The 15,621-nt window shown below is 59.4% G+C and overlaps 1 protein-coding gene across 2 annotated transcripts in view; it reads right to left on the reverse strand.

Moving 5' to 3' along the window:
• Positions 1-588: 588 nt before the first annotated feature.
• The window catches only part of LOC144735755 (unconventional myosin-XVIIIa-like), a 45,204-nt gene continuing 30,171 nt past the window's right edge, over positions 589-15,621 (reverse strand). For both annotated transcript variants that reach the window (XM_078618266.1, XM_078618259.1), the window contains exons 31-47: positions 15,503-15,617; positions 15,195-15,322; positions 14,893-15,047; positions 14,437-14,560; positions 14,043-14,130; positions 13,173-13,285; positions 12,744-12,854; positions 10,434-10,538; positions 9,228-9,374; positions 8,548-8,661; positions 7,769-7,885; positions 7,067-7,150; positions 6,144-6,281; positions 5,703-5,888; positions 4,292-4,419; positions 2,984-3,055; positions 589-2,382 (exon numbers count right to left, since the gene is read on the reverse strand). In XM_078618266.1, coding sequence (XP_078474392.1) covers positions 2,337-2,382; positions 2,984-3,055; positions 4,292-4,419; positions 5,703-5,888; positions 6,144-6,281; positions 7,067-7,150; positions 7,769-7,885; positions 8,548-8,661; positions 9,228-9,374; positions 10,434-10,538; positions 12,744-12,854; positions 13,173-13,285; positions 14,043-14,130; positions 14,437-14,560; positions 14,893-15,047; positions 15,195-15,322; positions 15,503-15,617 — 1,971 coding nt within the window. In that variant the 3' untranslated portion in view covers positions 589-2,336. The remainder of the gene's footprint in view (positions 2,383-2,983; positions 3,056-4,291; positions 4,420-5,702; positions 5,889-6,143; positions 6,282-7,066; positions 7,151-7,768; positions 7,886-8,547; positions 8,662-9,227; positions 9,375-10,433; positions 10,539-12,743; positions 12,855-13,172; positions 13,286-14,042; positions 14,131-14,436; positions 14,561-14,892; positions 15,048-15,194; positions 15,323-15,502; positions 15,618-15,621) is intronic.

Genomic DNA, 15,621 nt, shown 5'->3' on the forward strand with positions numbered 1-15,621 from the left:
GGGAGGGAGGGGGTAGTGAGGGAGGGGGGAGGGAGGGGGTAGTGAGGGAGGGAGGAGGGCTGAGGGAGGGGGGGAGGGGGAACTGAGGGAGGGGGACACTGGGGGAGAAAGGGGGGGGGAGACTGAGGAGGGGAGGGGGGCACTGAGGGGGGGGGGAGGGGGGCACTGAGGGGAGGGGGGAGGGGGGCACTGAGGGAGGGGAGGGGGGCACTGACGGAGGGGGAAGGGGGAACTGAGGGAGGGGGTAGAGAGGGGGGGGGCACTGAGGGAGGGGGGGCACTGAGGGAGGGGGGTAGGGGAGGGGGGTAGGGGAGGGGGGTAGGAGAGGGCACTGAGGGAGGGGGAGGGAGGCACTGAGGAAGGGGGATAGGGGAGGGAGGGGGGCACTGGGGGAGGGGGGCACTGAGGGGGGAGGGAGGCACTGAGGGGGGAGGGAGGGGACACTGAGGGAGGGGGCACTGAAGGGGGGAGGGGGTACTGAGGGAGGGGGGAGGGAGGGGGGCACTCAGGGGGGGTGTCACGTGGTGCCAGGTGATGTCGTCTGACGGTGCTGGCGTCTTGAGTGGCACTACGGCGTGACACGGCAGATGCTTTGATAAACAATTTATTGTAGATATCACGGATAGCCACCAACACCAGATATAGAGACGGAGATAATTACACGATAAAAGTTGATATTTTAAAATAAAATACTTTTGTTTTTGTGTGTGCGTGTAATGATTGTAACGTCCCGGCACGGCACATCCACGCTGCGTGTTGCACGATGTGTGCCGTGTACCTGGCCTGTCGTTGTTGTGGTGTTGTTGTTGTTGTGGTGTTGTTGTTGTGGTGTTGTTGCTGCTGCTGGTGTGGCGCGCCGCTTACCAGGGTGCCGTGCGGCGATTTGTCAGGTGCGCTGTGATGGCAGCGTGCTTTGTGGCAGTGTGCTTGGCGCCGTACGTGGTGGTGGTGGTGTGGCGTTCGACGCGTGATGACGTGCGTGGAGCGGTGTGTCGCGATGATGCGTGTGCCCCATGCCGCGCAGCGGTGGCAGTGTACGCAGCGCGGCGCGGGGGCCGTGGGGCACCCTCGGTGCACCATCCATGCTGGGCCACGGTGTGGACATGTCTCGCAGAGCTTCCAGCTGCCATCCGATCCGCGGCAGTGGCAAGGGTGTAGTGCTCCTTGCCGAGTTGCGTGCAAGCCGTGCATGCGTCTGCACTCCGCGCGCGTCAAGGCCGACTGGTCAGACCACACAACCTCTACGCTGGACTCCCGCCCTCCCCCGTTGTATCATCCGGCAGGGCAGTCCGTAACGTGGCCGCCCTTCCCACGAAGGTGGCGGAGAGGCCCAAGTCACTCGGCAAAATTCCGGAGCTTGCACGGCCGCATCGGAGCCCGCGTGCTCCGATGCGGGACTTTGCTTTCTAGAAAGCAGCACTAAGGTTGCCCCGCAGGAGCCGGTGGCAACTCCGTGCAGCAGAGGTCCAAGCAAGAATCAGAGACAGCTGCAGGACACAGGGAGCGTGTGTCCCCCCCCAGGCACTCACGGGGAACAGCGTTCCCAGGTATTGTACTCTCGTGGACGTAGCTGCCAGGCCGGGCTGCACGTCTAAGACGTCTCGAGCTCCGCTGTGACGACATGGACCCCGTGCAGAGCGAGGAGAGCACCCACGTGGACCCTGTGAAGCTGCCCCCCCGCCCCCCCTACCCCGTAAACGACGCGAGGGCAGCGTTACCGATACACGAATTAACGTGCGGAGGGGGGGGGGGGGAAATCGGCCGCCCATCTCATCAACAAAAAATATAAACCTGGGCGGGGTCCTCCAGTTACACAAGCAAAGTTAAATTCAAGGATAAGTCTGATTAAGAGATATAAGTAGCCGGGAGCGCGGCCGCACCCAAACTCGCCGCCGGCCCCCCCCCCACCGGGGTCACCTCTGCAGCTGCACTTTCAGCATCTCCGCGGGACCCCATTAGCGATGGGAAATCCGCACACACCCGCGGATTCAAACGCAGTGCCCCCCCCCCGTTCACGATTTAATCCCAACATCCAGACCACCGTCCGATTTCATTCTGGGTCCGACGGTGGGTTCCAGTTCTGGATTTTAACAATTCCAGTTTTAGTTCCAGATACGCTGCTGCTTCCTTCGCGGTGTCATTCCAGTTCCAGGAACGCTTCCCGTTGATTGGACGGCGTGGGCCGTTTGGAAGGCTCGTCCCCCGTAGTGGTTTCAGTCCCCGTTTGGGTTCCCAGTCGAGACCTCTCGGCGACGGCCGCCACAAGGACACAAAAATCCTCATCCCGCCGGCCTCGTGTGGCGGCGCCAAGCAGTCCCCCGCCCACCCCTCCCCCGCTAGGCCGCGTCGTCGTCGTCGTCGTCGGAGCTGCCCGCAGCGAGCCTGCACACGCAGGCACACGCACCGTCACGCCAGCTTGCACCACCTCTGCTCGTCGGCACAAGCGGCGCGCGGGCATCACGCGGGACAGAGCGCTCAAAGGAATATCACGGCCGCCCGTGCAGCAGGCGAGGGACCTCCAGATTTACCCATTTTTTCCACTGCCACATACCGAGCCGAGCCAGCGCAAGGGACAGCCGGTTTTCCACCGACCGTTTGCCGGGACCGAGCCGTGCCAAGCAGGCCTCGTGAGACCGAACGCCACGGCGCTCATTACCTCGACCGTGCTCACACAGCTTGTGCCACACTACTGCCAGCAATGCTTCCCAACTCAGCCCCATGCGTGGCACCGTCTCTCTGGCACAAGCAGGCCGAGCAGGGCGCAGGGGACTAGTGGCACAGGTGGCTTTCCACCGGTTTGGCAATCGACTCCACCAGACTTGGCAATCGACTCCACCAGACTTGGCAATCCTCTGTGGCCTTGCCTCTGTGTATCTATTGCGGTAACCCGTTAGGTTGGGTGAGGTGTTGGTAGAGGTGCGGTGTGTTGTGGTGTGTCGTGTGGTGAGGATGGGTGCCGTGCAACTGCGGCGAGCGTCTTTACGTGTTGTGCGTGCGTCGTGGTGGCATCCAATTCTCGGCTCCGTCTTCATCCGAATCCATCCCGTACCCGTCGCTGTCACCACACATACAAAGCACACACCACAATGGCGCTTGCACATGCCCGCCACTCATCGCCCTCACATCCCAGCACGTACCCCACATCCAGCTAAACAGACAACCCTTGTCAAGGCACAGGATTTGAAGAGGAAGGTTTTGAGTAGAGGCTGGAAAGCAGAGAGAGAGAAGGGACTAGGTGAAGTTGCCTTGGGGTGTGGGGCATAGTGGCTAACACGGGGAAGCCATGGACACCATGGAGGTAGGGGCGGTGGCTTGAAGATGCGGAGTCAGGGCAGTAAGAGAAACCGAGGACATGGGGAGAGATTGGGAGACACAGAGGCATTCACACAAGGGCTGAACGATTTGGGGAAAATATCGAATTGCGATTTTTCTGACAATTTATCGCAAATCAAATCGCAATCGTAATATGTAAGTCAAACTTAAGTTCAATATTCACTGTGTAATAGATTTAAAACATGTGATGGAGCATTATCACATGATACGATCAAAATATGAATTGCTCTATATATTCTAATGCAAGGATTAGGACTTAAAAGATATGAATTGCTTCCAACATGTACTTATTCAAATGTTTTAATTGAAATATAACAATCAAACATAGAACAATTGTTCAATAAATAAAGTTACCATTATAAAAAATAAAAACAATTCCAATAAGAAAGTAATGGGACTTTTTAAAACATCAAAAGAATCGCAGCCTTTGCTATTTGCTAATTGCATTGTTTGAAATTGCGATTTCGATTTGAAATCGATTCATCGTTCAGCCCTATATTTCGATTTAAAGCTTTCGTGACTGCAGGGATTCATCTTCTTGGTTCTTTTGGTAAAGTCACGTAGAAGTCAAATAATAAAATAATAAAAATAAAACAATAAAATACAATTCTCACGACGTTTCGGCCACAACGCAAGCAGCCATCCTCAGGTAAAGAACAGGTCTGTCGGGAAGACAGCGTCGTGAGAATTATTTTATCATGTTTTATTTTTATTATTTTATTATTTCCCTTCTACGTGACTTTACCGAAAGAACCAAGAAGACGTTCAGCCCTAATTCACACACAGGGATTCAGCGACGGGGATTCAGAGACAGGGAGTCAGAGACAGGGATTCAGGACAGGGATTCAGAGACAGGGATTCAGAGACAGGACTCAGATGGATTGGGACCCCAGGAGGTATTAGGGGACCACGTCACTTCGGGACTCTAAGGAAAGGGGGAGGAGTCAGGGAGCCACACCTCTCCCCATCGTCACTCCCCAGCTCCGCCTCCAGCGCTGCCTGCAGCTCTGTGATTCGTCGGAAGGCCAGCTTCAACTCCGTTTGCGCACTCTGATTGGCCGCCTCCACCCGCTCCAGCTCCGCCTCCTGTGCAATATTAATGAGTCTCAGCAGACGTGGCAATCTCTGCTGGTCAATGGCCGTGAGGTTATGATGGAGTATGGTAATGGCATCTGACACACACGCACAATGACAAACACGATGAGCGAGCGGACAGTACGCCTTCCTTGAGACGCGTTGTGTCTCCGCGTAAATAACTAAAGCGTTCTTTTTTCCCGTACACATCCCACCGGCCACGCGGCCTTCTGAGATTGCGCAATTTCAGCGACATCAATTCTAGATTTGAAGTTTTCGTGACTGCAAGGATAACGTAGGTAAAAAACAAAATAACATAAATTAAAATGAAAACTACTAAATTAAAACAAATCACGACGTTTCGAAGGCAACACAAGCCTCCGTCATCAGGTGGCTGCTTCAGCTTCAGCGGCATCAGTTCAACACAAGCAAACTCCTTGACCGGCTTTAACATTCAGCGTCTTGTCAGCAGCCAAATCAGGCTTGCTTTGACCCAAAGGTGGTGAGAGAATAGCCAGATGCTCACACGTAAGGGCCCTCTCCTCTCTCTACACCCTGCCTGCTCCTGTGGTCGATTAGCCTTGGCCACCCAAGGTGAAACATTGCATTGAGATGATGTAGATTATTTCGCTGCTGTAAATCTCCACGTGACGATAAAGCCACTTTGTTAAGCTATCATTTGTGGCCAGGTTGCTTCTGAAAAAATAAGTTAATACCTCAGTGGGATATACCTGGTAAGATGACAATAGTTTTATTTGTATATTTTTAAGTGTTTTTTTTACACTTTCCTATACTTTGTACTTTCATCGTGTTTTTATATAATTTGTTGTTGCACCGTTCTGAAAACCGTGCCCCTGCTCGACGCCCGTGAAAAAGAGCTTGACAGCTCATCGGATTCCTCCAGCATAAATATTCTCATTCTTAGCGAAGCAAACATCGCGTGTTGTTATTCCTACTACCATGGTTGTATTCGCACCACAGGGCGGCCGCCAACACCGGGGACCAATCGCAGGGACCACCGCCAGCGCCCGTAAAGGACGGAGCTAATAAAATACCAAACCAGCGGCGCCGCCGGACGACAGGAGCCGTAAACCACCTCGTCGTGGACATTCGCAGCAACCTTGCACCCAAGATATTCCTCCAGCGGTGGCGTGACCCATCTGAGGATGTTCAAGTCGGTTTTGTTTAACGAGGGCGAGAGCCCGAGAGAGACCGGGACGAGAGCCTCGTTCCGCAAGGGGGAGCGGCGCTAGCGACGTGACGACGCGCGTGTGGGGGCGTGTGGATGCACGCACGGCGTGCGCCAGCTTGCGCAGCGCGTCCGCGTGCTTGTCCTCCGTGACGGCGGCCTCCTCGCGCAGCTCCCTCAGCTGCCTCTGCGCCGCCCGGGCTGTGTCCCCACGGCGGAGCTCCGCGTTGGGGCCGCTCTCCTTCTCCGAGGTGAGCTTCTCCACCGTCTCCCGAGAACGCGCCAGCTGGGACTGATGCACGCGCGCACACACAGACGCACGCATATTCGCCGCCCCAATCGCCAACTGTCAGTGGTGGTATCGGTGCAGGACTTGCGTCAGGATGTGGCGTCTCAGCGGTAGAGTTGAGCGGCTTGCAATCGGAAACTTTGCGACATTCAAAACCTGGCTGGCGGGTTGCATCGTGCAGTGCGCTAACCACTCACGACACCGCCGCTCCCCGGTACGCGACAACACGCGCGCACGGAAGCCAAGACACCCGCGTACCTCGACTCGGCGCGTAGCGCAGCGTTCGAGGTCCAGCGTCGCCGTGAGTTCGCGGACTCGAGCCTCCAGCCTCCCGACGACGGTGCGCTCCACGCTCGACTGCTGCAGCTCCAGCAGAGCTCCCTCCAGCCCCGACACCTGCAGCAGCACACGCAGCAGCAGCAGCATCAGCAGCAGCTCCTCACCACAAGGCCCGCCGCTCCACTCCTCTGCATTCTCCACCACCATCTGTGCTCACTTGCCCTCGCTGCCACGCTCACCGATCGCGGTCACTCGCACTGCGCGAACAAAGAAGGCACTGGCGCTATGCACTTGTAAATCCAGACTGTCAACTAATTTCTTTCGAACTGCTATTTGTGTTTAGTTTGTTGTCCTTTCACGGTTAGCTACGTACGTTGCGAATTAGTTTCGACATATTTATACATCCTCATGAATGCAACACACCACCACCACCACGATGACGACCAGCATCGCCACCTCGTTTGCCACCATCCCCAGCCGCCACCCACCGCCACCCAGAAGTCGCAACCGGGTACCCGATACCCGTACCCTACCCGATACCCGGCTACCTGTACCCGGCCGGGTACGGGTACCCGTTTGCGACCCTGGTGCGGCCGGGTACGGGTAGGCCGTGAGTCACTGGTGAGTAACCGTTTGTCACTCATTTCCCAACGTCTTGTCTCTTCTCACAATAAAAGTTCCTAGAATCAAGCTACCCGCGCCTGCAACATGGCTTCATCCCAGAGGTCGCAAACAGGTACCCGATACCCGTACCCTACCCGCACCCGGCCGGGTACGGGTACCCGTTTGCGACCCTGGTGCGGCCGGGTACGGGTAAGGAATCAAAACCCGTTTGCGACCTCTGCCGCCACCCCTCCCCGGCGGCCTGCGTCCCCCCCCCCCCCCCGCGCCCTCGCGCTCACCTTGCTCTGCAGCTCTTGCCGCTCCCTCTTCACCTCGTCCACCTCCGCCCGCACCTCCTCCAGCCGCAGCGCGTCCTGCGTAGCCTGCAGCAGCACCCGCCGCGTCATCGCCGCGGCAACTACATTAGCGCCACAGCGACCGCGATGCATTTCCCGCGTGATAAGCGACTTTGTTGGGCTGTCATTTGTGGGCAGGTCGCTTCTGAGAAGTAAGTTAATACCTCAATGGGCTTTACCTCGTGAGATACAAATCGTTTAGTTGCATTCGAATATATATTTTTAAGTGATTTCTTTAACTTTCTTGTACTTTGCACCGCAATCGTGTTTTTGTATCGTTTGTTGGTGTGACGTTCTTACCCCGTGCCTCCTGCAGTTATTAATAAATATTCCGATTACGATTCTGACCATCTTCACGGCAGCCACTATAACCAAGCTTACGCACAATTGAAACCTCCTTTGCCAATAGCAAAATATGATAATTGTTTTTTTTACCCTTTTAGCTGGCAACAAAAGCTTACGCACACAACCCCTGAACCGCATCCGCTGCACAAACCACGGCAGGAGATGCCCAGATACTTGACGCTGATGACAATGATGAAGAGATTCCGTAGACTGTGGCCACCACCGAGTCTTAAGAGAGCCAGGGATTGGCTCAGTGCCCCACCGCATCGTGCCGCCCCCCCCTCCCCCACCGCGCTCCACCTGTGCAATGAACGCCTTGTGTTTGCGCAGCGTCTCCGTGGAGTCTTCCTCGGCCTCCTCTGCGCGGTTCTGCAGCTCGTTCACCTCCCGCTGCAGAAGGCTCAGCTGCTCCTCCGCCTGCAAAGACAAAGATCCCCCCCCCCATGTAGCCTTAACAGACTGTTGGGGCAAGTGCTGTTAGCGAGCGGCACCCACGAAGGCCGGCACGGCACACGAGCGGCTGAGTCTACCTAGGGGAGGCCCAGGAGCGGTTTAGATCATCGTCACTTGTGTTGGCCGTGAGCAGGAATCGAATTCGGTTCGCCGGGTTCGTCGTGAAAGCGCGCTAACCGCCATGCTACACGCACACACGCGCGCACAGGATAAAGATACCCCCCCCCCCCGCCCCATGGCCTTAAAAGACTCGTGGGACAAGTGCTGTTTGCGAGCAGCACCTACGTAGGCCAAGGTGGCACACACGCGGAGATGGCCGTCAGCAGTCGTTGTCCTACGGACATACCCGGCCCTGCCATATGAATGCAGAATTGACACCACTGGCTCAGTGCTGTAAATGGAAGATGACCACCGCCACAATGTTCATTTGAGCCGGAGTTCACTTTCGATGTTTTGCAATCCTGGTTGGTGAAGGTAGGAAGCATAGATGCTGCAGCGGAGTGCAGTACAACGAACGACGGACTGTGCCGCACGACGTGGTGGCGACGAACAACGGCAGGGGGGGGGGGGCGGTGGGGTCAGGGGTCGGGGTGGGGGGGGTCAGGCGGGGAGGGGAGAGCCGCTACCTGCTGGCGTGCCCTCTTCTCCTCGTCGAGCGACGTCACCGCCTCCTCCAGCTCCCTCTCCAGCGCCTTCCTCGACTTGACCGCCGCCGCGCACGCCAGCTCAGCCTCCTCCAGCTGCACGCCGTCACACGTGCGTCACACGTGCGTCACGCGCCGTCACGCGCCGTCACACGCCGTCACACGCGCCGTCACGCGCGCCGTCACACGCGCGTCACACGTGCGTCACGCGCCGTCACACGTCGTCACACGCCTATGCGAGGGGGGGGGGTGATACTCAATCCCCGTACAGGTGGACATTAATCCACCTGCTCTACTTCCGTACTATGGCGAACAAGAAGATGGAAAACAAACCTGAACACATCCACACACGCCTTCCTGCCTCGCCACACACCACCACACACCGCACACACCGCACACTCCACACACCGCACACTCCACACACCGCACACTCCACACACCACACACACCACATTCCACACACCGCACACCGCACACACCGCACACCGCACACACCACACACCACACACCGCACACCGCACACACCACAACCCACCGCACCTCACTCCGGTGCACCCAACCAAAACCCACCCCCACCGCACGCGTCCCGTGACTCCGCTCCACACATCCTCCCTCCCAGCCCCTGCCGTCGCCTCCACCTCGTCGTCGCCGCCCCTGCCCACCTGGCTCTTGAGCGTGGCCACCTCCTTGCGGGAGGAGTTCTTCTCCGAGAGGTGGGCGCACAGCGTCTGCGCGTCGTTGAGCAGCGCCCGCGTGCGCCGCAGCTCCAGCCGCAGCGTACGCTCGGCCTCCACGTCCCGCGAGCTCGCCTGCACGCACGCACGCGAGCGCGCCACGCACGTGAGCCGCGCGTGCAGAACTGGCGTACGACGACAAAGATTCCCGCCCCGTGCAGTCTTTAAAGCAGACCAGAGGTCGCAACCGGGTACCCAATACCCGTACCCTACCTGATACCCGGCTACCCGTACCCGGCCGGGTACGGGTACGGGTACCCGTTTGCGACCCTGGTGCGGCCGGGTACGGGTAGGCCGTGAGTGACTGGTGAGTAACCGTTTGTCACTCATTTCCCAACGTCTTGTCTCTTCTCACAATTCAAGTTCCTAGAATCAACCCACCCGCGCCTGCAACATGGCTTCATCCCAGAGGTCGCAATCGGGTACCCGATACCCGCACCCTACCCGTACCCGGCCGAGTACGGGTAGGGTACGGGTACCCGTTTGCGACCCTGGTGCAGCCGGGTACGGGTACGGGTAAGGAATCAAAACTCGTTTGCGACCTCTGAAGCAGACTGCTGGAGCAACGTTGTTGCTGGGGAGGCGGGTGGCCGGCAGCACACCCGGTCATGAAGACAAAGTTCCCCGTATAGCCCGAGCAGACGTTGGGGGCAAGTGCTGTTCCCGAGCCCCTACGAAGGCTGGCGGGGCCCATGAGCGTGGGGGAGTGGGTGGTGCCAGCACCACACCCGGCCGCCTTTGTCTCCCCAGTGCTGATGTTAACACACCGCACCGGATACTCGTTGTTTAAGGCCGAGTTGACCAAGGGAAAGGTCCAGGACAGCTTCGGATATTGGTCATCGATGTCGGCCACGAGCATTGCCGGGATCGTAGCACAATGTGCTAACCGCTGCACCGCCGCTCCCCACATAGCTGACACACACAGCACACACAGCACAGCAGACAACAGCGCATGGCTCGCACAACCAGTGTAGGGCTCAGCTCCGAGCGCGACCGGCGTGCCGACAGATGCACATGGCCTAGCACAAGCGTCGTGGTGACGTCACCGCCACTTAGTGGCGAATGGCGGTTGTTGTTGCGTGTGAGTGTGTGCGCGTGTGCACGTGCACATGCGTGTGTGAGAGCCGCCATCACCTGCTCCCCGACAGCAGCCAGCTTGGCCTCCAGCTCCCGCCGCTCCTTCAGGATTTTCTGCTTCTCCTCCGCCTCCTCGTCCAGCTGCATCTCCATCTGCCTGAGCTGCGCGCACAAACCGCACACGCACGTCCGCAATCGCACACGAAGCAAACACGAAGATCCCACCCGGCCCGCCGACCCCGCCCCGAGCAGTCAACGGGTCGTCAGCGAGCTCCAGTGAAAGCTGGCACGGCACACGAGGGGGTCGGAGGCCAGCACCACGCACGGCCACCTTTGTCTCCCTTGTGGCGATATTACACACTGCACCAGGTGGTGATTTAAGGCTGAGTAGACCTAGGAGAGACCCAAGACCAGGTAAGATAATCGCCACCGGTGTTGGCCGTGAGCTAGAATCGAACTCTGATGAGCGGCTTTATCTGCGCAGCACGCTGTATGTAGGGGAGTCAGCCTGCAGTACGAGTGGACTGGTGGCCACGGGAGGTAACGACAGGGGAGTCAGCCTGCAGTACGAGTGGACTGGTGGCCACGGGAGGTAATGACAGGGGGAGTCAGCCTGCAGTATGAGTGGACTGGTGGCCACGGGAGGTAATGACAGGGGAGTCAGCCTGCAGTGTGAGTGGACTGGTGGCCACGGGAGGTAATGACAGGGGAGTCAGCCTGCAGTGTGAGTGGACTAGTGGCCATGGGAGGTAATGACAGGGGAGTCAGCATGCAGTGGGAGTGGACTGGTGGCCACGGGAGGTAATGACAGTGGAGTCAGCCTGCAGTGTGAGTGGACTGGTGGCCACGGGAGGTAATGACAGTGGAGTCAGCCTGCAGTGTGAGTGGACTGGTGGCCACGGGAGGTAATGACAGGGGGAGTCAGCCTGCAGTGGGAGTGGACTGGTGGCCACGGGAGGTAATGACAGTGGAGTCAGCCTGCAGTATGAGTGGACTGGTGGCCACGGGAGGTAATGACAGTGGAGTCAGCCTGCAGTGTGAGTGGACTGGTGGCCACGGGAGGTAATGACAGGGGGAGTCAGCCTGCAGTGGGAGTGGACTGGTGGCCACGGGAGGTAATGACAGTGGAGTCAGCCTGCAGTGTGAGTGGACTGGTGGCCACGGGAGGTAATGACAGGGGGAGTCAGCCTGCAGTGTGAGTGGACTGGTGGCCACGGGAGGTAATGACAGTGGAGTCAGCCTGCAGTGTGAGTGGACTGATGGCCACGGGAGGTAATGACAGGGGGAGTCAGCCTGCAGTGGGAGTGGAATAGTGGCCACGGGAGGTAATGACAGGGGAGTAAGCCTGCAGTATGAGTGGACTGGTGGCCACGGGAGGTAATGACAGGGGAGTCAGCCTGCAGTATGAGTGGACTGGTGGCCACGGGAGGTAATGACAGGGGAGTCAGCCTGCAGTGTGAGTGGACTGGTGGCCACGGGAGGTAATGACAGTGGAGTCAGCCTGCAGTGTGAGTGGACTGGTGGCCACGGGAGGTAATGACAGTGGAGTCAGCCTGCAGTGTGAGTGGACTGGTGGCCACGGGAGGTAATGACAGGGGAGTAAGCCTGCAGTACGAGTGGACTGGTGGCCACGGGAGGTAATGACAGGGGAGTCAGCCTGCAGTATGAGTGGACTGGTGGCCACGGGAGGTAATGACAGGGGAGTCAGCCTGCAGTGCGAATGGACTAGTGGCCACGGGAGGTAATGACAGGGGAGTCAGCCTGCAGTGTGAGTGGACTGGTGGCCACGGGAGGTAATGACAGGGGGAGTCAGCCTGCAGTGTGAGTGGACTGGTGGCCACGGGAGGTAATGACAGGGGGAGTCAGCCTGCAGTGTGAGTGGACTGGTGGCCACGGGAGGTAATGACAGGGGGAGTCAGCCTGCAGTGGGAGTGGACTGGTGGCCACGGGAGGTAATGACAGTGGAGTCAGCCTGCAGTGGGAGTGGACTGGTGGCCACGGGAGGTAATGACAGTGGAGTCAGCCTGCAGTGTGAGTGGACTGGTGGCCACGGAAACACCTCTTGCAGAGGGGTTTCCGCCTGTTCGAGTGAACGTGTCAACAATAAAGAAACCATCATCCTAAGACGTGCGTGTCAAGTCGTCATTACATATGCATGACTGTATCTACGTTGGGTTTCTTTCACACTGCACTCAGCCAACCGTGCTAATCGCAGGTGCTACCCGCCGCACTGCTGTGCGCGTGTGCCTACACGCAGACGCGCACACACACACACGTGTGGGCACGCAGACTCAAGGGCGAGGCGAAACGAGTGTAACGGAGGAATTTTCTCGCGCTCCGGAGAGCGGAGCTGGCACGACGCGGCACCTTCTTCTGGCAGGCGAGCCGCGTCTCCTCCACCTCCTCGTCCCGAGACTCCAGCTCCTTGTGATGCGACTGCCTCAGCGTTTCCAGCGCCATCTCGCTGCGCAGCTTCGCCTGCACCGCACCACCGCACCACCGCGCCACCGTCACCGTCACCGCGCCACCGTCACCGCAGCCCCGCGTGGCGCGCCACACCGCCGGGCGAGACCCCCACCACATCCCATGCGCATCGTTCAACACGCACAGAACACCGCAGCTCACATACATCACACACGCGTGTGTGTGATACAGCACGCAGGAATTACCACACACCACACTGTTCCTCGTGACCCAGTGTAGTAACCGTGTCCCGTGACCCCACGGTCCCATGCCCCCCGTGTGACCCCTCAGTGCCGTGGCCCCATGTGACCCCCCCACAAGCCCCCGACGTGCCTGCTCGAGAATCTGGATGGTCCCCGCCTGCTCATCCAACTCCTCCTCCTGCTCCTTGGTCTTGCCCTCCAGCTCCCGCACCGTCTTGCGCAGCCGAGCCACCGACGCCTCGTCTGAGCGCAACCGCACGAGTCCCGACCACACAACCGCACGCGACGGATAAACGCGAGCGACGGGGGATTCCGAGCAGCGGCCAGGAGCGCGGGGCCCGGGGGCCGGGCCTTCGGGGTGGTGGCCGCAGAATTAGAAAGCGCTCGGGACGCACGTAACGCGGCCGTGTTTGCCGGGGAACCTATAAACAATCAGCGTCCCCTCTCCAGGAAGGTCCACTCGCAAGGTCAGAGGAGACTTTATGCTGCTCAAACGAGCGCCGAGCGATCGGTGCTCATCCCCCGTTTGCAGCCCTGCAGGAACCAGTGGTGGAAATTCCACATTCCTATGGCAAGAGCGAAGAAATCTACGGGACAATCCTGTAATCTGGACCGGGAATTAAACTCGATCCGGCCGTGCCACCCAGCCACATCTCCCACTCCTGGTTACGTTAACATCGGAGCGAGACGCTCAGAATTCTCCCTCTGGACCCAGGGAGCACACACAGAAGGCCCTTGCCAAGCAGCTTCAACTGGGCACATCATGCAGACGACTGGAGACTGAATGTGACATCATCGCGGCCTGATTAAAAAACAACATGAACAACGGCCGCCAATCACCACTCAGTGGCGGCGACGTCCCATCGGAGGCCTCGCGAATAGTCGGAGGCTCCTTGGTCGGAGGTCACGGCACAGACCCAGCACTTATTTCACTGACCGAGAGGACTGGCAGATGCACCTCACTATTTCGACTCTAGCACGCGCGCACACGAGGGCGCACCCTTAGACTCCTGAGACGACACCGTCTCCAGCTCCGCCTCCAACGACTCCACCTTCTGCTGCAGCGACGCCACCTGCAGCTCCGAGTCCTGCACGGTGGGGGCAGCGGATGGCGGGGACGCACGCGGGCACAGACACAAGGACACACGCGGGTTACACGAGGAACACACAAGGAGACCGACGGGATACAGACAAGGGCAGAGGCGGGGACATGTGGACACACGCACGGGTCGCACATGGAGACAGACAGGGTCCTGCACGTGGACACGCGGATAACATAGCGACACGTGCGGACAAAAGCGGGGGCAGACATAAGACACACAAACGAGGACACGCACACGGAGACACACACGGGGACACATACGGGCACTCGCCGCGCGGCATTGCGCGTGTACCTGGAGCTGCGTGCGGAGGCCGTGGGCGTCCGTGGCCACGGTGTCTTTGTCGCGTAGCACGCGCTCGCGGGTCTGCCTCTCCGACCGCGCCTCCTCCTGCGCCTGGGCCAGCTCCGTGTCAAACCTGCGCACGCACAGCGATGGCATCGCGACATGACGACATCGCGACATCGACGTGTGGTTGCAAGCACTTTCAAGCCATTTAAGAACGGTTGCACGTGGTCGAATGGTTACAAACGGTTACATCCGGACGCGTGGTTGCGCTTGGTTGCACGTGGCTGCACGTTTACGAATGCTCACGTGCAAGTTGCACGCAGTTGCACGGCCGCGAACGGTCGAACGCGGTCGCGTGCGTTTGCGTGCGATTTCCCGTGGATGCGAGCGATTGCGTGCGATTGCGTGCGGTTGCGTGTAATAGCGCGCGATTGCGCGCTATTTCCGGCGGTCGCCCTGCACCTGCGCTGCTTCTTCTCGAGCTCGGCGTTGCGCGCCGCCAACGCGTCCACCTGCAGCTTGGTGTCCTGCAGCTCGGCGGTGAGCCGCGCAGCGCGGCGCTTCGCCTGCTGCAGGGCACGCTCCATGTCCTCGCCGTCCGCCTGCACGTCCGCCATCTAGAGCGCGCGGGGCCACGCGGAGAGACAAACATCCCCTCCTCCATGTCGCCATCGACAAGGCCTGGGCCTCCCTGCCGTGTCCCCCACCCACCCACCCACCCCCCCCCCCACCCACCCCCCCCCTCCTCCTCCTCCTCCTCTCACCTTGCGCTCGAGTTGGCGCCGGAGCTGCGTCTCGGCCTGCAACTGCTCCTCCGCCTCCTGCTGCAGCCGGCGCCGCTCCAGCTCCGCGTCGCGCTTGACGCGGGCGAGACGCGCGTTCCACGCCGCCCCTGGCAGCGCCACACCACCACGCCACGTCACGCCGTGCCACACGCCGCACCGTGCCACACGCCGCACCGTGCCACACGCCGCACCGTGCCACCGCCCCACGCAGCACACTTGCAGAGACTCGCCTATTCTCATTCACGCACGTGTAGACACCCACGCACGCACGCGTGCCTGCTCCGTACCCGCGTCATCGTCGTCGTCGCCGCCCTCGTCTCCCCCCGTGACGTCCGACTCCAGCAGCCGCGACTGGAGACTCGACACCGACTCCAGCTGCCGGCGCACAGTCTCCAGCTGGGCCTGC

Source organism: Lampetra planeri, chromosome 3, assembly GCF_965212315.1.
Source record: "Lampetra planeri chromosome 3, kcLamPlan1.2.h2, whole genome shotgun sequence".
In the NCBI taxonomy this organism is placed as follows: domain Eukaryota; kingdom Metazoa; phylum Chordata; class Hyperoartia; order Petromyzontiformes; family Petromyzontidae; genus Lampetra; species Lampetra planeri.